The 23,356-nt window shown below is 37.1% G+C and overlaps 2 protein-coding genes across 2 annotated transcripts in view; one reads left to right on the forward strand and one right to left on the reverse strand.

Annotated features, from left to right (window-relative positions):
* Positions 1-17,507, reverse strand: part of LOC128982891 (cilia- and flagella-associated protein 157-like) — a 77,261-nt gene extending 59,754 nt beyond the window's left edge. The window contains exons 1-6 of the mRNA XM_054401947.1: positions 17,425-17,507; positions 12,755-12,898; positions 10,858-11,026; positions 9,595-9,697; positions 8,890-9,043; positions 4,924-5,047 (exon numbers count right to left, since the gene is read on the reverse strand). Of these exons, the coding sequence (XP_054257922.1) occupies positions 4,924-5,047; positions 8,890-9,043; positions 9,595-9,697; positions 10,858-11,026; positions 12,755-12,879 (675 nt within the window). The 5' untranslated portion in view covers positions 12,880-12,898; positions 17,425-17,507. The remainder of the gene's footprint in view (positions 1-4,923; positions 5,048-8,889; positions 9,044-9,594; positions 9,698-10,857; positions 11,027-12,754; positions 12,899-17,424) is intronic.
* Positions 13,869-15,542, forward strand: LOC128999718 (uncharacterized). The gene is made up of 3 exons (XM_054426367.1): positions 13,869-14,242; positions 14,408-14,695; positions 15,452-15,542. Exons 1-3 carry the CDS (start codon positions 13,869-13,871, stop codon positions 15,540-15,542), a joined length of 753 nt encoding a protein of 250 aa, XP_054282342.1.
* Positions 17,508-23,356: the final 5,849 nt, after the last annotated feature.

A 23,356-nucleotide genomic window follows, 5' to 3' on the forward strand; every position in this document is an offset into this window, starting at 1 on the left:
GTCAGTCGTCAATATGGCACCAACAAATGAAGAGATGTTGCTGATTGATGATGTTATTAATTAAGAAAAGAAGGCGTCGTGCAAAAAGAAGGTTTAGTGTAGACCCGTTTTTAGCTGCCCGACGTGTTAAAAGCCTGTATTTTACATAGATGATCTTTGCAATAGTGAAACAAGATTTTTTAATTACTTTAGAATGTCACTTCCTTCATTCAAAGAGCTTCTAGGCTACATCCAAAGTGACATATTTAACAAAGTCACAAAAATATAATAATATAGAATTAACCACATGTTATAAACAAAACATTACAACAAACACGATGAGCAGTCAGCTGACTCAGACCACCACGTGATCAAACTGCGTACTCGCGCACATGTCAAAAGAGAGCGTCCCAGCTCGGACGCACAAAATCGAGCGCCCGGTGGCTTTTTTAGCATCCGACGCTGGCATCCCTAGTATAATCGTCCCCATTTGATTTAATGCCCCGCTAGCGTCCCGGACGCCGGCCTCCCGGACGCCAGCGTCCTAGTATAATCCTAGCCTAACTTCCAATAAATGTGTTTGGTTTGAAATACAATTTAAAAATGAACAGCTGTTTCATTAAAAAGTATTATTTACATGGCCAAAATGTAAACAACTCTGTGGAGGGATCTTTAAAGGCTTCTGGGGCAGAGTCCTAAGGGATTTTGCTTAGTTTTTCTTTTGATAACTCATCTACAGACCAAGACCTTTCTTTGGACACCTCTACCAAGTTTCTACGCCCTGCCGTTCTCTCAAATTAGTGGGGACAAAGTTTCCAATTAAATATTTAGATTCCCCCATGTTAATCTTATGGGAGAAACTCCAACTTTGATGGCCTGTGTGACAAAGCCTGAGGATTTTTATTACAGGAATTGGTGAAAGGGGGCGTCTACACAAAAAATACTTTATTTTGACACGTCGTTTGTAAAAATCCGTCCATTATTAACGGAGGAGTAGTGTTTTGTAGAAATCGCCTTCACGTATTATATACAGTATAAGGATTATTAATACGCTACATGAAACATTGTAAACAATAAGGCTTTTTTGTTTTGAGATTTAACTCCACATATTATGTACCAAAATGTTCGTCTAGGTGTGTAGATTTTCAAACTGTCCTTACATTTTTTTAAAGTCCATTGGGCTCTGCCCTAGTGGTTTTTAAAGTTCCCATGTTATCCTTATGAAGAAAATATTTGTTTACATTATGATCAGCTGGATAATTTAATTGCTGGTAATATTTTAGTTGCAATTTAAGGAAACGTGTGCTACCAGGGGTGCCCAGAGAGGAGGTACTGTGGCGTGTTTGCCCCACAGGAATTTTTGAGGGGGACTTTTTTTTAGGGAAATTTGGGGGGGATATTTTTTTGCTAGCTGTCAAATGAATGTATAATGTTGTATAAGCTGTCTGAAAAAGTGTTTTTAAGTAGCTCACTATCAACACCAACAACATTTTGCCGTTCGTAATTAAGATTGTTTCTAAGAATGGTAAAAACACACCTTGTCAGACAATCCTTAATATACCAGTGTAGAATTTTACTTGCTACATATGTTTTGGTGGTTCTTTAACTCCACCATTGTCAGGATTTAAAAAAGATCCACTTCTGGAGGTGTCGTCAGAATACGTTACAAACATTAACACAAAACAATTACAGATAGGCCTATCAATTCACGTGTGTACATTGCCGTCGGCAGGACTGGAAGTAAACTGAATCAGGTTCAGGTTATGAAGGATCGATGTGGTTTCTGGATTATCGTCTGCGTTTTCAACAGCTGATATTGGACTATTGTAGTGACTGAGAAGAGTGTTGAAAATATAATGGGATTCATAATTGAGCTTTTTCACTCAAAAAATTTGTGCTGTTCTTAGTTTTATGTATTTATATATTTCACTCTTCAAAGTATTTAATAAATTTCCTTTTGCGCAGTACTGTAGAATTTCGAGACCATCATTTATATCCAGCATATAAATTGGTTATATTGTCAATAATTATTAATGGAAAACTCAATTATGAATCCCATTATTTTTAACACTCCCCTTCGTTACTACAATTAGTCCAATATCAGCTTTTGATAACACAGACGACAATCCAGAGACCACGTCTTTCCGTCATAACCTGATTCAGTTTACTTCCAGTCCTGCCCGCGGCAATATACACACGTGAATTTATAGGCCTATCTGTTATCGTTTTGTGTTTTGTGTACAAACGGATAGTCTGACAAGATGCGTTTCTACCATTATTAGTCATAAAAGACAATCCTGGGGCTATCAAAATTAATTATAAGATTACTTCGTCACAAAAACATTTTGTACAGGTGGCAATTAAGGTATTGTGGGTATTTTGCCTGGCGATTTTTGTAGAAGGCAGCCTGGGAGTGGCGAGCAACAAGTCTGTCTTATTTCGTGACTCTGCCTATAATTTTGAAACAAGATACTTTTTGCCAAAGTAGCCTATTATTAGTGCACTTAAAGCTGTTTGAATTCTTAAGCCCTGGAAAAATTAACGCCACCTAATATATTGTACAGTTACAGTACTGTGTTGGAGTAGAGTAATTCACCGATTGCGAGTATATTGTTGTACGTTTTGAAGACGTTGTCTATTGCAATAATGAGCACATGTTGGCTAACACTACAGATTCTGAATTATAAATTGAAAAACTTCTAGTTCGTCCATTAGTTAGATATAATGATGTATTGTTAAATGACGTTTCCTGTTAAACATTTAATTTTGATTATCAGCAAGTTTGTTTTTCGTACTTCAAGTTTACTAAATACTTGGAATGCTCGTTTTATGAGGTAAAGGGAAAGTTGTCAGATAAATTGGTGGGGGGAGGGTAGGTTTAAATAGACAGCAGCATAAATTGGGGGGAACTACTCCTTTGGCTTGGGGGGATTGCGCCTCTGGGTTTGGGGGGGGGGCACCTCTATGTGCTACAAACATTTATTGACTTGGTTGAAATTAAATATTTACTATTTGAATTTGGATTGGCGTAAATATTACAATGGAAAAAAGCAAGAAAGCCTGGACAATTTGATATACTAAAAAGAAAAAAAACTAAACTGAATTAACACTGTGCTGCATTTCTTGAGCAATAATTGAAAGAGCCGATTTGAAACTATGGAAACACAGAAAAGTCATAGAACACCACCAAGTAGAAAAAAATCACATTAACACGTTCACTGCTAAAGGAAATTATAAAATCGAATCGTATTGCTAAAAAACTTAATTGTTTTATATCATTCCTTTTTGTGTCCTTATTGAAATACAATATTATATAATACGATCGGAAGTGAATATGACGTCAAAAAGTTACGTCATAATAATGGGTCAGTACTGACCCATCAGGAGCCAGAGTCAGAAAAAATGGAAATGTCACTGAATACATTATATATGTTACTAAAAATATATGTTCTAAATATATATGTAGTCATTATGATAAAATAACCAACATAAAATAGTATATCAATTGATTGGAATTGATTATGACTTCATAATGTGACGTCATATACATGGGTCAGTGCTGACCCATCAAGAACCGGAGTATAAAATATTTAAATATTAAACAAAAATTACAGATATAAAAGATATGAAATGTTAATATTATTGAAATAAAATAGTTTAAAAAATAATTGAAATTGAATATGACGTCATAAAGCACAAAAAATTAGCAAAGCGAGGGGCGTTCACAGTAATGTGGGTCAGTACCGACCCAGCCGCCACGGCGGGAGCGGGCCGCGGGAACCAACTCAACGGTGAACAAAGCAAGTCACACACTACACGCTAACGTGGTGTAGGTCCACCTTCAGCTGACGCTAGGCTAGCACTGAGCAACATATTGATTCACTGCAGTGTGGGTTAGTACTGACCCGGCAGCATGAGCGATTCGATCGCCGTGGGTCAGTACTGACCCACCCGCAGCGAACGTGTTAAGTATGTTTTTTTTATTATTTATAATCGTTATTTTGGACAACCTAATGCGGCTATGAGTGAGAAACATTTGTAGAAAACACTAAAAACAAGATCAGCGTTGGAAAAATGATAAGATATTTACAATTACAAGAGTATTTTCATCATCTTTGAGTCGACTCCTTTAAAGTCATAGGAAATTATTACTGTTATTTGTTTTCAAATAACTCCTGTAATACTTCGCAATTGCTCGAATTTGAGCAACAGGTACACTAGTATTTTTTATATCTTTTCATATATTTTAAATAAATGTTTCTGAATTTGTTTTACCTAAAGACTAAGATGGTAAAACTAGGGAACAAGTTTAAAACCAAACCAAAGTTCAACTGTTCAGTTGTATTTTTGATGGCCTCGAGCTGTTTAGATAGGGGTCTATTCCGCAGTGGCGGCGATAGCGAGCCCGCGGTGCAGGGTGGAAACTAGGAAGGCCCGCGGGCGTAGACCTAAATTTTTTGGAAAATTACACTGGGACCCGGACGGGCCCATCCATACGGGCGTCTCTATCATAACAATAATATTTATATGAATATTGCCATTCGTTTTTAGTATGGCGAAAATTTGTTATAACCAGTAAAAGTGCTAAGACAAGTAGTTTACACTAAACCGTAGTTTTACTAAACTGTCACTAGGCCTACTTGACCGATAGAAATTCTCTACTAACCTTAGTCAAAAAATTACCAGCAGTCATGCGGGTTGTATCAACTGTCCTCGTGGCCTGCGTGAAGGCGCTATAATAGGGCCAAGAGCAAGCTTAGGTGGAATATCTGTGATAATGTGATTAAATATTATTGCGAGAGGGGTGAACAAACTTGCAGGGGGTTTCTTATCGCCGCCACCGGTCTATTCTGAATAGGTTATGGTAGCTAAAAATAGTTGCTAAATTGTAAATGTAAGTACTGATATTGGACATATGATTTCTCAACTTTTTCAATTTCATACCTCATTATTGATAGCAACATTCTCTCTGATGACACGGTGTGTAGTTGTGGCAATACGAATATCCGTTGTATTTTGGAAGTCCAGTGACAGCTGAAGAAGCTTGCTTTCCATATCCTTTTTTAACCTGCAGAAATGTATAAGACATTTCAGCTAAATGAAATTTTTCTAACAAAATAATAAATAATGTCAAGACCTATAAGAAATTACCTTAGGTTTAAATGATGAATACAACTAGTTGTTAGATTGATTTCTTCTTTGTACAAAGTTTGAACAATGATCAAATTAATTTTTAATTTTGTTTATAACCCTGCTTTCTGAAACTTTTGAACAACTTTATATACATTAATCAGACAGATTAAGAGTAGTTTCTTTGTTATTGCCCTGGCCCAACAAATTTTGTTATTTAAGACTCATTACAAGCCATGTTTACCACATTCCTTTTCCCCTATACACCTATTCTGAACACCTATATAATCTTATTGAACTGGATGGGTAGCTGAGTGGTTATAGTGCTCACCTAGTAATCAAAAGGTTGCCGGTTCAATCCTAAGAAAAGTCAGAAGCTTTTTGATGGTTCGAATCTGGGCCCAGCTGTTCCTGATCATTGGGCTTTAAATAAATCATCCTGACTAATGAAACCGCTGATCTTAGTCAGTAACAAAGCTACACAGGTCATCACACACCATTCTACACTCATCCTTCACTCATATTTGGGTTAAAATACGCACCTAGGTGGCGGCCCCATCCCAAACGATTGATTGATGATATTCGTACATATTCTGGCAACCACTACATTTTAGATTATTTCGTCAATGCAATCCTCCACCCACCTGAACTCCCTGATCCTCCTGTGACCTTTTAATATCTCCCTAACAATAAGATAGAAATACAGTATACCTGAACATTTTGGACAACGTGCATAAAATCCTGTCATCAGGTCAAAATTCATGTTTGATATTCTAATGTTCTCTTTCTCTATAACGTAAGACTAAATTACTTACGTAATTCACGTCACAGCTCAATAAAATATGTCTATTTAGGACATGTTTCGGTGTTAAAACACCATCGTCAGCTTCAGGTACATAGTGTAGAGTTGATCAGTTGTTAACATCGTCAGAAGAACACAGTACGAACACGAATAAATACAAAAACAATTAAACATTTAAAAAACAGGCCTGTTCTGACAAAGATGACCGACCGCACAGGTAGCAAGGGACAGACTAGACCAGCTTATGCTTATCAGTTGTGTGAGAGAGAAAGAGATATTGGGCAAGTATCAGCTGTTGTAGGTTGGACGGAGTTATTGATGAGTGAATTAAAAATGGTGTGGGAACTGAACTGAACTGAACTAAAACAAAACTACTTCGTATTCGATGGTAAAATGTATCACCAAACTGACGGATTGGGTTCCCCCTTATCAGGAATTTTATCCGACATTTATCTAAATCACATAGAAAATACATACATCATGTCAAACACAAATAAATATAGTAGCAAGATTTTATTTTATAGAAGATATGTTGATGACACTATTGTAATATTCAACGGCAATTCAAGGCAGCTACACTTACTCCTTAACTATTTAAATAGTCTGAAACCCAACTTGAAATTCACCCTTGAAATTGAAGAAAGCAACAAACTGAATTTTTTAGATTTAACCATCATTAAAGACAACAATAGATTTAACTTTGACATTTTCCGCAAACCGACGACTACTGACCAAACAATTCATGCTACATCTTATCACCCATATTCCCAAAAGATGGGTGCTTATAATAGTATGGTCCATAGACTAACGGTACTCACTGTCCCACTGAGCAGTGAACATTACCAACGTGAAGTAGCTATTATCAAACATATAGCCTTAGCAAATGGTTTTAAAAGTAATATTGTGGACAGACTAATCCAAAAACATAAAAATAAAAACAATATTACTAGGGACAACATTGCCGAAAAACCAAAGTTCATATGTGTTGATTATTCTCAGACCATACATGATTGTTTGGAAAAAGAATTCAAGAAAAATAACATAAAGTTGACCTTCAACACTAGCAACAGATTAAAAAATATATTAGCCTCAAAAACGACCGCAAAGGACATACATTGTAAAACTGGCATTTATAAACTGAAATGCGCTGAATGTCCTAGTATGTATGTTGGCCAAACAGGACGAAGTTTCAAAACAAGGTTTAAAGAGCACAGACCAGTTTCCAGCTCAACCAAACAAAAATCCACCTTCGCACAACATTTAATAGATTTCAATCATACAATGGGAAATATTGATGACAGCTTGGAAATTCTACACACTTGCAGAAAAGGGAAAAAGATGGACACTCTAGAGGAATATGAAATATACAAAAAGTTTTAACAACGTTAGCACCCGTGAGACTATATTAAACGAAAAACTGCAGTTCAGTTCCCACACCATTTTTAATTCACTCATCAATAACCATCCTCATCAACTCATCTCGTCCAACCTACAACAGCTGATACTTGCCCAATATCTCTTTCTCTCTCACACAACTGATAAGCATAAGCTGGTCTAGTCTGTCCCTTGCTACCTGTGCGGTCGGTCATCTTTGTCAGAACAGGCCTGTTTTTTAAATGTTTAATTGTTTTATGTATTTATTCGTGTTCGTACTGTGTTCTTCTGACGATGTTAACAACTGATCAACTCTACACTATGTACCTGAAGCTGACGATGGTGTTTTAACACCGAAACATGTCCTGAATAGACATATTTTATTGAGCTGTGACGGGAATTACGTAAGTAATTTAGTCTTACATTATGTCCAACAGCTCAGGGGCTACACACATGGATTTCTCTATAACCATTAAGTGCATAATCATGCTTCAATATATGAAATTAACTATTATAGTTTATAAACTGTACAAAATGGTTTAGGAAGAAATTACGGAATTCTACCAATTTTTACCCCATTAAACCATGATTCCATAGTTTGATCATGCGCTTCGCCATGTTAAGTGATAGGCCATCAAGAAGGTGTTGTCTGGTTCAAGTCTCATGTGTAGCAGCTATGTGTTGTTGAGGAGGAAGAAAACATCATCAAAAAGACATTACAGCTCGTGGCATCTAAGCTGGCACTTGGCCTTGCGCGGGTAGTGTTGGTGGGAGGAGGGTGGGAGGAGGGTGGAGGTAGGGAAAAGACCAAACTGCAAACATTTCTGCTGCCCCATGGGGTTAACTCCCCTTGTATTATGTACTTGAGTGCCTTCATATGGGTCGCGAGGACAGTTGATGCAACCCGCATGACGGGACATAATGTTTTTGAACTAGACACTAGAAGCGATCGGCCAAGTGCCAGCTTAGATGTCACGAGCTGTACCTAATCTTGGTTCCTCACAATTAGAAGTTTTAACACAAATAGATTGCTTTAAGTCTTGGAAAACGGCCATAATACAAATAGCATTATTATAAGGTTATTATAAAGGGTTGGGAAAATGTGTGGATACCCCTAGTTAACTTTTTAATGGGTGACACCAGGAAAACTAAACTCCACATACCTTCATAAAAAATAAAACTGCACTTTTTGGACGGTATCTCAATTTTTCCCGGGACCCCAAAATGGGGTATTTTGGGGGTAGCTCCAAAATTTTAAATGTAAAGCCCCATCGAGTGACCCACTTAAATACATTTAAGTGGGTTCTCTCAGGCTGATGAAAATTTAAAATGACCGCCATGTCGTACTGGGTTGAGATAGAGACCTCTAGTTTTCACTGATATTCTTCTTTAATAAAGGCCTTTAAAATGAGGTGTCACTCGATGGGGCTTTACATTTAAAATTTTGGAGCTACCCCCAAAATACCCCATTTTGGGGTCCCAGGAAAAATTGGGATACCGTCCAAAAAGTGCAGTTTTATTTTTTATGACGGTATGTGGAGTTTAGTTTTCCAGTGAATGAAACAGTTTCCTGAAAGACTTTTTTCTAGTAAGAACCAACTTACTCATCTTTTCCTATGATAAACTTTCTCTCTACTTCATAAAGTTGAACTTTATGTATTTTCTCTTGTTCTTCCATAGCTTCCTCTTGTTTCAAGAACTTGTTCATTAAATCTTCTCTTTCTCTTCTAAATTCTTCTAATGAGTTTAATTTACCATCTAGAAAAGATAAAATCAGTTATTTCTTTTCATTAGCAAGAATCGTAAAACTTGTTTAAATTATCTTTTTAATCAGTTTTTTGTTTAAGTTGGTCCTACAATAAATCTATTACTTTTTAACTTGGGCTGTATTCAGGATTACTGTTTTAGTGTTAGCATTTTGTCCAAAATGGTTTGAGACACCCATCATAACTTTAGTCCAATAACCTCAGTTAAGGGGCCCGTGGTCTAGTTTTAGCATTGATTGCTTTTTACCAAAGGCAGCAAAAAGCTTATTTAGAAAAAAGGATATGACCAGATTTACAAATAAAACTTATACATTTTTATGCTTTTAATAACATTAAATTTAAGTCATACTGACCCCCTGTTTACGTCTTATGCTGAATAGTAAAAGAATATATCTGATTTTCTGTAGTAAAATATACTTTAAACTTATCACAGTTTTTGGTTCAAAGTATAGTCTACAATATAGTGTAAACCATCTTAAAATGTTTTACGGTTTAAGTTGTGAGACCTAACACTACAGATAAACATTTTGAGTTTTAACATACTCAGGAGTTTGATTTCAGAGTTAAGCTGTTCATGCATGCTTTTGAAATCATGTTCCATTGTTTTGATCTTCTCCAAGAACATAGCACGTTCTGTTTCTCGAGCCTGAAATGATTTCAAATTATAAGCTATATGTTTTCTCTTGAAGCCTGAAAAACTGTGACACAACATTGATTTATTTTTAATCACATATTCTTTAACTATATTTAAAACCAATTTTGCCTACTTACTTGTATAACCTGCTTTTAAAACAATTTTGAGCAAAAGTCACAATTGGCTATTTTGGTAATCCTGTTCAAACCCAGGATTTTTGCAACTAAAAAATACAGCATATTTCTTTAAAATACAGCAAATGAGTAAAATGTGTATATTAATTAGTTCATTGAATTTAAATAGTTCATCGTTAAGTTACACTCCTATCACAGCAAACCTGCACACTAAGAAAATTATTTGCGTGATTGTATCTTTAATAAAATACTTCTTTAAACATGTCATTTTTATTCCCTATTTAAATAACATTAGGTTTAACTATATATAATAAGGTTTGCTGCTACAGGGAAGGAAAATACCCCCACCGCAGCAAATCTGCCGACTAAGCGAATTTCCATTTGCCTGATTGGCTTTTTACAAAAAATTTCCTTAAAGATAAGATCTTATATAAAATATTTTCTAAAATTATTTCGATAAGATTTATTCCCCATTTACTTACATGACATTAAGTTCAACGAGTACTTGGTTTTCTGCTATAGGGAAGGAATAAATTGTCTTTTTTAGTAAAATATTAATAGCTTTGTATGAAATAAATAAATTAGACAAATTTGATCAAATTCTATAAACCAGTCAACTACAATAGTTTAGGCCTACTCATTCTCCATGGGAATAAAATTAGAATTTTTCACTAATCAAATATATCATAAGATAATAATGTAAAATATTTTTTTAGCTACTTTGACTTTGACATTTAAAGACAAAATTTTCAAAATTGTCTTTAATAAAATAAAATAAAACCACTTGATACAGTATTCTAAATTTAAGAGGCAAAAACTCTAAAATACTAAAACCCTAGAAACGTCTTTCCTATGACCTGATGGGTTGGTTTAGGAATACAACCAATTGGATGCTTAATTTACGTGTGTGATCCAAATGCTTTAAATTATATAAGTATTTATTTTAATGGCTGTTGCTTTTGGCTTCTATCATATTTAATCTATGAAAAATAGCTTATTCTGATAGCCCTGAAAAACTATTTAAATTTCATATATAACCTGCTGAAGAGCCACCAATCGTTCTTGTAGCTCTGCGATTTCATCTGCTTTGGCCTGTAGTGTGCGTTTGAGGTGTGCAATGATGTCTGCCCTGTCTTCATCGAGCTTCTGTAGATTTTTCTTGACCTCTTCATTTTCAGATTCAACTTCATTACAACGGGAGCGTAATCTGTGCAGAATGTATAAGTGAACTAGCATGACACTTCAGCACTGCAGATAGATCCAGCGATCTAGCAGCACTCTCACTGCTGTGATCTAGAGCGATCTAGCAGTGACACTACAGCACTGCAGATAGATCCAGCGATCTAGCAGCACTCTCACTGCTGTGATCTAGCAGTGACACTTCAGCACTGCAGATAGATCCAGCGATCTAGCAGCACTCTCACTGCTGTGATCTAGAGCGATCTAGCAGTGACACTACAGCACTGCAGATAGATCCAGCGATCAAGCAGCGCTCTCACTGCTGTGATCTAGCAGTGACACTTCAGCACTGCAGATAGATCCAGCGATTAAGCAGCGCTCTCACTGCTGCGATCTAGCAGTGACACTACAGCACTGCAGAATCTCCTAGAGTATATCTTTAGGGTAGACTTAGAAATAGAGAATCTGGGAACCTACCTTCATCAATAGGTCAATAGGATAATAGAAGTCCTAGATTTAACACTATCAATCAACCTTAGGAATCATAAAATTAGAGGATGGCATGTCTCAGAGGAGGCCTCACTGTCGGACCACACACATATTTGGTTCAAATTAGAGGCTAACCTGAAGAGGTGTAATAACTACGGTGTTAACACCTCTCCTACAGAGTCCCTAAACAAACCAATTGGATGGGATATAGAGAATCCCTACAAATGGAGCTGGAGGGAACAATGGTATATACCGGAACAGTAGAAGGCTTGGAAGAGTTAGCGGAGTCTGTTGAAACCGCAATACAAAAAGCCTTTGAAGATAACTGCCCCCTCAGACCCAAAAGGATGTCGAGAAACTTCAACTACCATACCTAGTTTTTTATTACAATACCCCCGCCGCAGAAAACCTGCAGACTTAGCGAATTTCCATTTGTCTGATTGGATTTAAACTAAAATGTCTCCTTGAAAATATCACATTTATTCCCTATTTAAACAGTAGTTTAATGAGTATTTAGGTTTGCTGCAACAAGGAGGGTAAAAAAGTTTTTTTTCATGTAAAATGTTACAAGGTACTGTGGTTTAGTAAGAAATTAATGTATTTTCCAAATTTGATCAAAATATGTTCATAAACAAGCAAACTACAACAGTTGACTTATTCTCCATAAGAATAACATGGGAATTTTAAAATTACAATTTTTTTTAATTTTCTCCGTAACAATTAGGCGCATAATAACGCTTCAATATACTAAATTATTTGTTTTTTTAAGCTCTACAAAATGGTTTAAAAAGAAATTGTGTAATTTTGTGTTTTTAGGGTCAAAAATGGGAAAAACCTATTTTTACCCCATAAAACCCCCCATAAACCCCTGTTCCCATAGTCCGATCATGCTGGTTCGCGAACTCATTCAAGTTTATCCCGCTTTACACCTTCAAACCAAATTTTATCAAAATCGGACAAAAATTACTCAAGTTATCGTGCGGATGGACACATATATATATATATATATATATATATATATATATATATCTCTATATATAGATATATAAAAATTTGAACGAATGGTATTTTTGGCCTCTGGGGACATCAAAATGAAAAAGTAAATCGGTCCCGGGCTTAGGTCTTACCATGAGACCTACGGTAATAGCTACTTCCCTATAGGGAAATTCGCTAAAATGACAAGAAAGCTGCGAAAATTTTGTTTGTATTTTAAATTTTATCAACAAGCTAAGTAAACAAATAAGTAGACTATTCAAATTAATTGTACCTGGCTAATTTTTGGTTTAAGTCAGTTATTTGAATTTCATAAAATTCTTTATCAACTTCTGGTAAAACTTCTTTATCCTCCTTTGCTTGCTTCTTTTTACCAGCTCCTTTGGCCTTCTTCCCCATTAACTTTGTACTACTTAATCTGTAACAAAGACAGTCACCAGTAACTTAACACTAGTAATGCAACTTCTGCTAGATACTTGACACTTGACCTGTATCAGAGTGTTGTTGTTGTGTGAGTCGGTGGCTCAGTCGGTAGCGTCGCGGACTTCAGGCCCAAAGCAGTAGTGTCGTGGGTTCGGATCCTGGTCACTGCCACTAACTTTTATCAGTACAGTTCACCTTTGTACTGTACCGGCTCACCCCTTGCTTTGCTGGATACGTTCCACGCACAGATCTGTAGTCTATGTGGACGGACAAATGCAAGGATAAAAGAAGCCGCCAACCTCTTTAAAAAAAAAAAAAAAAAAAAAAATAGGTGCTCTTAATTGACAATCATTTTGTTGAAGATTGCAATTTAGTCACATAACTTTTTGGCATGCACTTCCACCATTTATAGTCAAAAGCCGTGTTTATAACAAAGTTTTCCACTAGTTGCGGTAATTCCTCTTATGATTCTTCAAAATATTAACTTAAAAGTACTTTAGTAGACTATAAAGCTTCCAAAGAAGGGTGATCTCTCCAACTGCAACAATTGGAGGGGTATAACGCTTCTTCCTGTTTGTAGCAAAATCCTTGCTCGAATTATTTTAAATAGAATTAAACAGCCTATAAACGATCGAATTAGAAAGGAACAAGCGGGATTCCGGCAGAACAAATCTACCGTAGATCATGTAAATACACTGAGAATAATCTTGGAGCAATTTTCAGAACACCAAGCTGCATTGTATCTGGTCTTCATTGACTTTGAAAAAGCTTTTGACTCGATCAACAGACAGAAGATGTGGAAAGCAATGAAGGTTTATGGTGTGCCTCCAAAGGTTATAAGGCTTGTAAAAGCCATGTATGAGAATTACTCCTGCCAAGTAGAGCACTGCAAGTCTTTGTCGGAGCCAATAACCTGTAACTCAGGAGTCAAACAATGATGTTTGTTGTCACCTATTCTCTTTCTCATGACTTTCGACCTAGTAATGAAGGAAGCAATGAACCGTAAAAAGGGAATCCAGTGGGGGATCAATTCAAGGCTTGAAGACCTGGATTTTGCTGATGATCTTTGCATTATGGCCCAAAGCTTCAGAGATATAGAAGCTAAACTAAATGACCTAAGAGTAGAAGCACAGCAGGTGGGCCTGAAAATAAATGCCAGAAAAACCAAGGAAATGAGGTTAAATAACCGGAACAACACTCCCCTCAGAACAGGAGGGGATGATATTGAGCGGGCCAATGAATTTTGTTATTTGGGCAGTATGGTGACTGAAGGAGGAGGTGCCGATCGGGACATGGAAAACCGCTTGAATAAAGCAAGAGCTGCATTTGCCCAGCTGAGGCCAGTTTGGAGGAGCTCTGAAATAAGAATAAAAACTAAACTCAGGATCTTTAACTCAAACGTTAAGTCTGTCCTCCTTTTTGGCTGTGAGACATGGAAGGTGACAAACACGAGCACACGCAAACTGCAGACTTGGGTTAATAAATGTTAACGAACCATTCTCAGGGTGTGGTGGCCTGAATTCATCTCTAATGAAGATTTGTGGGCCAGAACCGACCAGGAGCATATTGCTATTCAAATAAATAGGAGACAATGGAGATGGATTGGGCATATTCTTCGGCAACCACAAGATACAGTAGCGAGACAAGCCCTGGAATGGAACCCACAGGGAAATAGAAGAAGAGGGAGACCAAGAACCACGTGGAGGCGGACTGTAGAGAAGGAGTTAAATAGTCAGGGCATGACATGGGCTAGGGCAAAAGAGCTGGCCAACCAAAGGGACCGCTGGAGAGTGTTCGTCGAGGCCCTATGCTCCCCCTAGGAGCGCAAGGAAATAAGTGAAGTAAGTAAAGTGACTTTAGTAGACTAAAATAACTTAGCCTAAAAATTTGTTATCTTAGATACCGGTACTAATAAATACCGGAGAATAGGCACTAATAAAGAGCTTCGAGAGCTATACAGAGACCCGGATATAATAGCCCAAATCAAAAGCAGAAGACTCAGGTGGGCAGGCCAATATCGCAAGAAGAGAACAAAATGCAACAATTAAAGCTATAAATGAAGACTGTCTCCAAAGTTTTTGAGAAGGCAGTGCTGAGTAGATTGTGGATATTCCTTGAGAAACACAGCATACTATTTAAAAGTCAGCACGGGTTTGTTAAAAACAAATCGATGACAAGCACAATTCTCAGTCTCATAAACGGAATTGTAAAAGATATGGATTCTAGACTAGCAGTAGCTGGGATGTTTTTTGATTTCAGTAAGGCCTTTGACCTCGTAAACCATAGACTTCTCCTTAGCAAAATGAATGACATGGGCATTAGAGGCACAGCTCTCGACTGGTTTTCGTCCTATCTTGAAGGTAGAAGGCAGACTGTAATCATACCTGCAGTTGATAACACGGGCCATTTACGGAACCATGTCTCTTCTGACGCTGTAGTGAGGAGGGGTGTGCCACAGGGGTCCGTCCTGGGACCGATCCTCTCCCTTATGTTCATTAATGACCTGCCATCTAGCGTAAATGAGGCAAATGTATGCCTATATTCGCAGACGACACTTCCCTAACTGTGTGCAGACCGAGTATGGAGGAACTGGAACTTGTCACCTGTCTGGAATCAAACTCCCTTCTTCAGTGGTGTGAAGAAAATGACCTAATCTTGAACGCTCAAAAAACCCAAATAGTCCAATTTTCCATTTCTAACCGATCAAAACGGTCCCACTATGACTTGAACATTCTCCTCGATGATACCACTATCTCCCCTTCTTCAGAAGTAAAATTCCTCTGTCTTGTCCTTGACGAAAACCTCAAATTCCACAGCCACATCAAGCAAGAAAGTATCGGTGGGTATATTTATGCTGAGAGTTCTCAGCCAATCAGCCACCACTGATGTCCTATTAGCAGCCTATTATGGGCTTGTTTACCCTCATCTAACTTATGCGGTTCCTGTTTGGGGGTGCGAAAGTGAGAGGACTAGGTTTTTGTTTAGGCTTCAGAGAAGGGCAATTCGAATTGTGTTTTCTATTTCCAAACAAATATCATGCAGGGATTATTTCAGAGCATTTAAAATTTTAACTTTCCCATCTATTTACATCCTCGAAACTCTTATCTTTCCATAGCAAAAATACTTCCTTTCACTCATCTGCAACAAATTTCAGGTATCCATTGCGCAATACTTTAAATCTACCAATTCCCCGACATTCCACTTCTTTCTTTCAAAGAAACTTTCATTACAATTCCGTAAAACTATTTAATAGTCTTCCACCTCAACTGAAGGCCGAACAAGATCTAAAAAAGTTTAGAACATGTCTAAAGTTATTGTTGTTGGACAGATCATTTTACAGCGTCCGTGAATACCTACTTTAGTGGTTATTCAGAAAGTCATGTGCGCTGCGCATGTTTAGTTTATTTAGTTATATAGTTTTTTCAGTAAGGAATTTAGGTTTATTAAGATGTACTTAATTTATTTTTTCTTGTATTGACTTGGCTAATGCAAGTATTGTCAGTTTGGCCCAATAAATGACTTATTGACTTATAACTTACTTATTACTTATAAGGACTACCAAGAGGAAAGCGGCCCCTGGGATGACCACGACTTCGCTGGAAGGACCAAGTGGAAAAGGACTTGAGAAGATTTGGGACAGAGGCTTAATGGATGCAAGACAGAGATAGAGATGGTGAGGCATTGTTGGCGAGGCCAAACACCTTCTGAGGGTTGAGTGGCCTAATAAGTAAGGTAAGGTAAGATACCGGTAACGGCATAGATAAAAGATGGTAACGGCAAAACTTTAATTAGTTTCAAGAAATAACCAAAATATATTATTCCTTTAAACAGAGCACAAAATAACATGTTAACTAGGCGACACAAGTGTCACCTAGTGCTGATATTTTGTCGCCCAGTGACTATGAGTGGTGCCGGCATATTTTTTTTAATGATTCACATTTTAAATTCAAGCTAACAAAATTTAAAAGGTATTTCAAAAACTTCCTTGTGTAATTAAGTGGTATAACATGGACGATTTACAAGCAAATTCGGAAATTTAATTACAAGATACATAGAAATGTGCGATTTTCACTTTAATTCAGGCAAAGATTTTTCCCCCTTATTAATGGGGCCTCCCAGTAAGTCCGGGGCCAATTTCGCCCAGTGGAAATCCCTTAAAATATGCTCTGCCTTTAAAGCAAAGGTAATAATGCTGATACAAATCAAATACAATTGGTCTCTCTGTTTTTACCAATTTAAATTCTAATAGGGACATAAAAATCAGTTTTTAGTTACAGTAGTCCCTAGGAAAGCCCAATTCTTTACATATCTTAATTTTTGCCATTTGCAATTTTTTTACACTTAGGCCTATGTTTTGCCGAATGTGACTCTCAGTTAACCTCCTCTCAGATATATATAGGGAAATTCGCTAAAACAAATATAAATAATTATGATCAGATGACAAGATAGAGTTTAAAATAATTTAAGATTTTCAAAAAAATATGCCTACATATCATTATTTAATGAAAAGTCTAAAATTACCTTACAAACAAAATAACTCCAAACCTAGGTCTATCCTTCTAACAACATAGTTTGAAATTTGGCACCTTGGTAACCTACCAAAAATAAACAAACGATCAATAATCCATCCATGGTTACCAACACAACAAGACTACCAGAATAGAAGCAGATATTTGCTAATATATGTTTCAATTCAACACTTGCTACAACTGTTTACAAAGACAAAACTAGTTTTCAAAGGCAATTTGATAGGAAATGCTTTAGTTGGGAATTCATCTAGTCAATTTTCAAACTCATTACAAGGAATCATCATTTTTTAGCGAATTTCCCATTTAAGGAATAAGCTATATATAGCCGTATACTAATATAGCCATAGGTCTTATGGTAAGACCTGGAATCGGGACCGATTTACTTTTTTGTTTTGATGTCTCAACTGGCCAAAAACACCATTCGTTCAAATTTATATAGTATATTTATTTATATATATTATAAATAATACACAGTTTTCACTACAGTTTTCATTCTTCACTACAGTTTTCATAATTTGTATATATATATTTATACACAGTATATATAATATATACTGTCTGTATACATTATGTATTTATGGATTAAATATATGCCTATATACATTATGTATATTATACAGGGTGTCCCGAACTCTCTACCAATATTTTAGGGCATTGTTCCTGGGTAATTAACATACCTAAATATTATATTTAAATTGCCTGGATGTCCTTAGCTACTCACACAGCCGCCATTTTGTTTTTTTCGGTTATTCATTTTTTTCTAAAGAAGGGTTAAACATAAGAAATGGAAACTTTGCACAAACATTCATGACAACTAGACAAAGCTACCAAAAAATTATGACGATTTTTAAAATTCATAAAACAAAATGGCGGCCATTTTTAATTTTGTTTCTTAAATAGCTCGAAAACCGTTGATTTTACAAAAAAATTACAAGAATAACTTTTTAAGGCAATTTTATTACAAATTTGATTGACACCTAAATTTTTAAGATTGGACGAGTATTAACTGAGGTATGGCAACTTTAGTGATACGTGACCGCTTTCAGCATGCGCTGCAACTAACCTCCAGCGGTCGCGTATCACTAAAACTACCATATCTCAGTAAATACTCGTCCAATCTTATAAATTCAGGTGTCAATCGATTTGTAACGAATTTGCCTTAAAAAAGTTATTCTTATAATTCTTTTGTAAAATCAACAGTTTTCGAGCTTTTTAAGAAACAACATTTAAAATGGCCGCCATTTTGTTTTATGAATTGAAAAATCTTTTTAATGTTTTGGTAGCTTTGTCTAGTTGTCATAAATGTTTGTGCAAAGTTTCAATTTCGTATGTTTAACCCTTCTTTAGAGAAAAATTAATAACTAAAAAAAAATGGCGGCTGTGTGTGTAACTAAGGACATCCAGACAATTTAAATCTGATATTTAGGTATGTTAATTACCCAGGAACAATGCCCTAAAATATTGGTAGAGAGTTCCGGGACACCCTGTATATACTGAACTGACTGTGGGCTTTGCCCCTTTGGATTTAAAAGTTCTGAGGTGAGGATTGTAAAAGTAATAATATTGATTGGTCTCCATGGCTGCAACGAGAACAATCACAATACTCTATTACAGTATTTGCTTTGACATTTCAATGTAAACAAGAATAACTGCCAATTTGTTTATCTTACAATTTCAGACAGCTGATCCAAGGAAATCTATATTTATATTTATTTATTTACTTGCTGAGTACCCGTCCTTCGTACGGGGTTGGTATACAATGCTTATTGTAGTTAAATACTCGTGCTTTGCATTTGCAATGAGAGAGGACACGTTTTGAGAAAATTTGGTTTACTATAATCTACGGAATACTATAGTATATAGAATATCTACCATAGCCATAATGTTCTACCACTTTACCTAAACAATAGAGAGAAGTAAAGTTCTCACACTCAGGTTATTGTTGCTGCTTAGTTCAAATTAGCTGTTGTCATAAATGTATGAAGAACTAATGGTGCTGCACCCTCCCTGTTGGTAAACTGTAACCTTTTAATGCTATCGGATATCATAGAAACAAATTGTGTAGTTGAAACAGCTGGCAAAATTATTTAATTCCTTTTAAATATGAACGAGGTGTTAGCCCGTCCTACGTACGGGAGTAGTAATTTAAAACGGTGTATGCCTATAATTCAGAACAGCTAGTTTACACGTATAAAGACAAATTTTATTGCAGCCTACAGTAGAAAGAGTAATTACTAGGTGGCGTTTGCAGAGGCATCCACAAAATTGAGCGGAGTCATCAGGGGTTCATACTATATTGTTTTTGTCATACTGCAGTAAAAACAGTCGTTTTTAATGCATGCGTTGCGGGTCTAAAGTAGCATTTTTACTCTTTAGGGAGTAAAGATCGTTTTTAGCCTCTATGGAGTAAAAATCAGTTGTTGACAACTCAGTTGTAAATTTCTATTGTAAACGATTGCATGTATCGAAATATGTATCGATTTGTGCTTTGTAATCATTTTAACCTACAGTCTACAGTCTCTTCCCATAGCATTTTAGCATTGCAGATACATTAATCCATTCCCACACTCAACACTGCTCACCTTTACTACTTCCTTCATCATCCCCTACGTCGTGGACCTGTTTCCCTCTCTTCCCATAGCATTTTAGGATTGCAGATACATTAATGTAATTGCCAAAGGCAGTTCCCACACTCTGCACTGCAAGCCTTACTACTTCCTTCACCATTTCCTACGCCATAGACCTGTTTCCTTCCCTTCTCGTAGCATTTAAGTATTAGAATTGACTATATATTGGTATATTGACTATATAATGGTATTAGATACATTTATCTAACTGTCCAAACGGTTCCCCCACTCTCCACTGCCAGCCTTTAAAACTTCCTTCACCACTTCCTACGTCGTAGGGCCTGTTTCCTTCTCTTCTCTTAGCATTTTAGGATTGAAGATACATTAATCTAACTGCCACAGACGGTTCTCACATTATGCTCATACTTTACTACTTCCTAAGCTACTTCCTACATCGTGGACCTGTTTTCATCACTTTCCATAGCATTTTAGTATTTTAGATACGTTAATATAATTGCCACAAACATTGCCCACACTTCACACCGCTAGCCTTCTTCTTTCACCATTTTCTATGTCGTGGGCATGCTTCCATCCTTTCTCATAGCATTTCAGCATTGCAGATAAGTTAATCTAACTGCTACAAAGGGTTCCCAGTTCCCACACTCCACACTGCTCACCTTACTACTTCCTTCACCTCTTCTTACGTCGCGGGCCTGTTTCTCTCTATTCCCATAGAATTTTAAGATTGTAGATACCGTACCTTAATCTAATCGTCATAAACAGTTCCCACACTCCGATAAGCTTGCCTTGACTACTTCCTTCACCACTTCCTACGTCTCGGACCTGTTTCCCTCCCTACCCTTAGCATTATTGGATTGCAAATACCTTAATCTATTGGTTATAAACATATCCCACACTCTGAAAAACATTTCCTTTACTACTTCCTTCGCAACTTCCTACGTCACCGACCTGATTCCCTCCCTTTCCATAGCATTTTAGGATTGCATATACCTTAATCTAATCGGCATAAACAGTTCCCTCACTCCGGACAGCTCACATTTACTGCTTCCTTCACCACCTCCTACGTCACAGACCTGTTTCCCTCCCTTTCCATAGCATTTTAGGATTGCAGATACCTTAATGTAATCGCCATAAACAGTTCCCAAACTCCGGACAACTCGCCTTCACTACTTCCTTCACCACTTCCTACGTCACGACCCGTTTCCCTCCCTTTCCATAACATTTTAGGGTTACAGATACCTTAAACTAATCGTCATAAACAGTTGCCACACTCCGAAAAACTCGCCTTTACTACTTTCTTCGTCACTTCCTACGTCACAGACCTGTTTACCTCCCTTCCCATAACATTTTAGGTTTGTAGATACCTTTATCTAATCGTCATAAACAGTTGCCACACTCCGAAAAACTCGCCCTTACTACTTCATTCGTCACTTCCTACGTCACAGACCTGTTTACCTCCCTTCCCATAACATTTTAGGTTTGTAGATACCTTTATCTAATCGTCATAAACAATTTCCACACTCCGGACAGCTCGCCTTGACTACTTCCTCCGCCACTTCATACGTCGCGGACCTGTTTTCCTCCCTTCCCATAGCATTTTTAGTTTGTAGACCTTAATCTATTGGTCATAAACAGATCCAACACGCCAGACAACTCGCCTTTACTACTTCATTCACCACTTCCTTCGTCACGGACCTGTTTTCCTCCCTTCCCATAGCATTTTAGGTTTGTAGATACCTTAATCTAATCGTCATAAACAGTTTCCACACTCCGGACAGCTTGCCTTGACTACTTCCTTCACCACTTCCTACGTGGCAGACCCCTTTTCCTCCCTTCCCATAGCATTTTAGGTTTGCAAATACCTTAATCTAATGGTCATAAACAGATTCCATACCCCGAACAGCTCGCCTTTACTACTTCCTTCACCAATTCCTACTTCTCGGACCCCTTTTCCTCCATTTCCATAGAATTTTAGGAATGCCTTTAATATTACCTTTATCTAATCGTCATAAACAGTTTCCACACTCCGGACAGCTCGCCTTGACTACTTCCTTCACCACTTCATACGTCGCGGACCTGTTATCCTCCCTTCCCATAGCATTTTAGGTTTGTAGATACCTTAAGCTATTGGTCATAAACAGATCCAACACTCCAGACAACTCGCCTTTACTACTTCCTTCACCACTTCCTACGTCACGGACCTGTTTTCTCCCTTCTCATAGCATTTTAAGTTTGTAGATACCTTAATCTAATCGTCATAAACAGTTTCCACACTCCGGACAGCTCGCCTTGACTACTTCATTCATCACTTCCTACGTCGCAGACCTGTTTCCACCCTTTCCATAGCATTTTAGGATTGCAAATACCTTAATCTAATCGTCATAAACAGTTTTCACACTCCGGACAGCTCGCCTTGACTACTTCATTCATCACTTCGTACGTTGCGGACCTGTTTTCCACCCTTCCCATAGCATTTTAGGATTGCAAATACCTTTATCTAAGGGTCATAAACAGATTCCATATCCCGAACAGCTCGCCTTTACTACTTCCTTCACCACTTCCTACGTCGCGAACCTGTTTTCCTCCCTTCCCATATCATTTTAGGTTTGTAGATACCTTAATCTAATCGTCATAAACAGTTTACACACTCCGGACAGCTCGCCTTGACTACTTCATTCATCACTTCCTACGTCGCGGACCTGTTTTCCACCCTTCCCATAGCATTTTAGGATTGCAAATACCTTAATCTAATCGTCATAAACAGTTTTCACACTCCGGACAGCTCGCCTTGACTACTTCATTCATCACTTCGTACGTCGCGGACCTGTTTTCCACCCTTCCCATAGCATTTTAGGATTGCAAATACCTTTATCTAAGGGTCATAAACAGATTCCATATCCCGAACAGCTCGCCTTTACTACTTCCTTCACCACTTCCTACGTCGCGAACCTGTTTCCTTCCCTTCTAATAGCATTTTAGGATTGCAGATACCTTAATATAATCGTCATAAACAGTCCACACTCCCTACAGCTCGCCTTGACTATTTCCTTCACCAATTCCTACGTCGCGGACCCCTTTTCCTCCCTTCCAATAGAATTTTAGGAATGCCTTTAATATTACCTTTATCTAATCGTTATAAGAGTGAAAATTTAAAAACGTACGTTTTCAGGAAAAGCACTTTGCAAATTTTTTCTCCCTTTTTTCAAAACTTTTATTATTTTTTTTATTTCATTAAAATTTTAAGTTTCATAAAATGTCCATGGTAACGCAATATCTTTGGTAGTTTTTTTTAAAAGAGCATCTTTAGTGGAAAAACACAAAATCCTGTCACGACCA

The sequence above is a fragment of the Macrosteles quadrilineatus genome, unplaced genomic scaffold (assembly GCF_028750875.1).
Source record: "Macrosteles quadrilineatus isolate MER2022 unplaced genomic scaffold, UCM_ALF_1.0 Scaffold_1__1_contigs__length_201487025, whole genome shotgun sequence".
NCBI classification, from domain to species: domain Eukaryota; kingdom Metazoa; phylum Arthropoda; class Insecta; order Hemiptera; family Cicadellidae; genus Macrosteles; species Macrosteles quadrilineatus.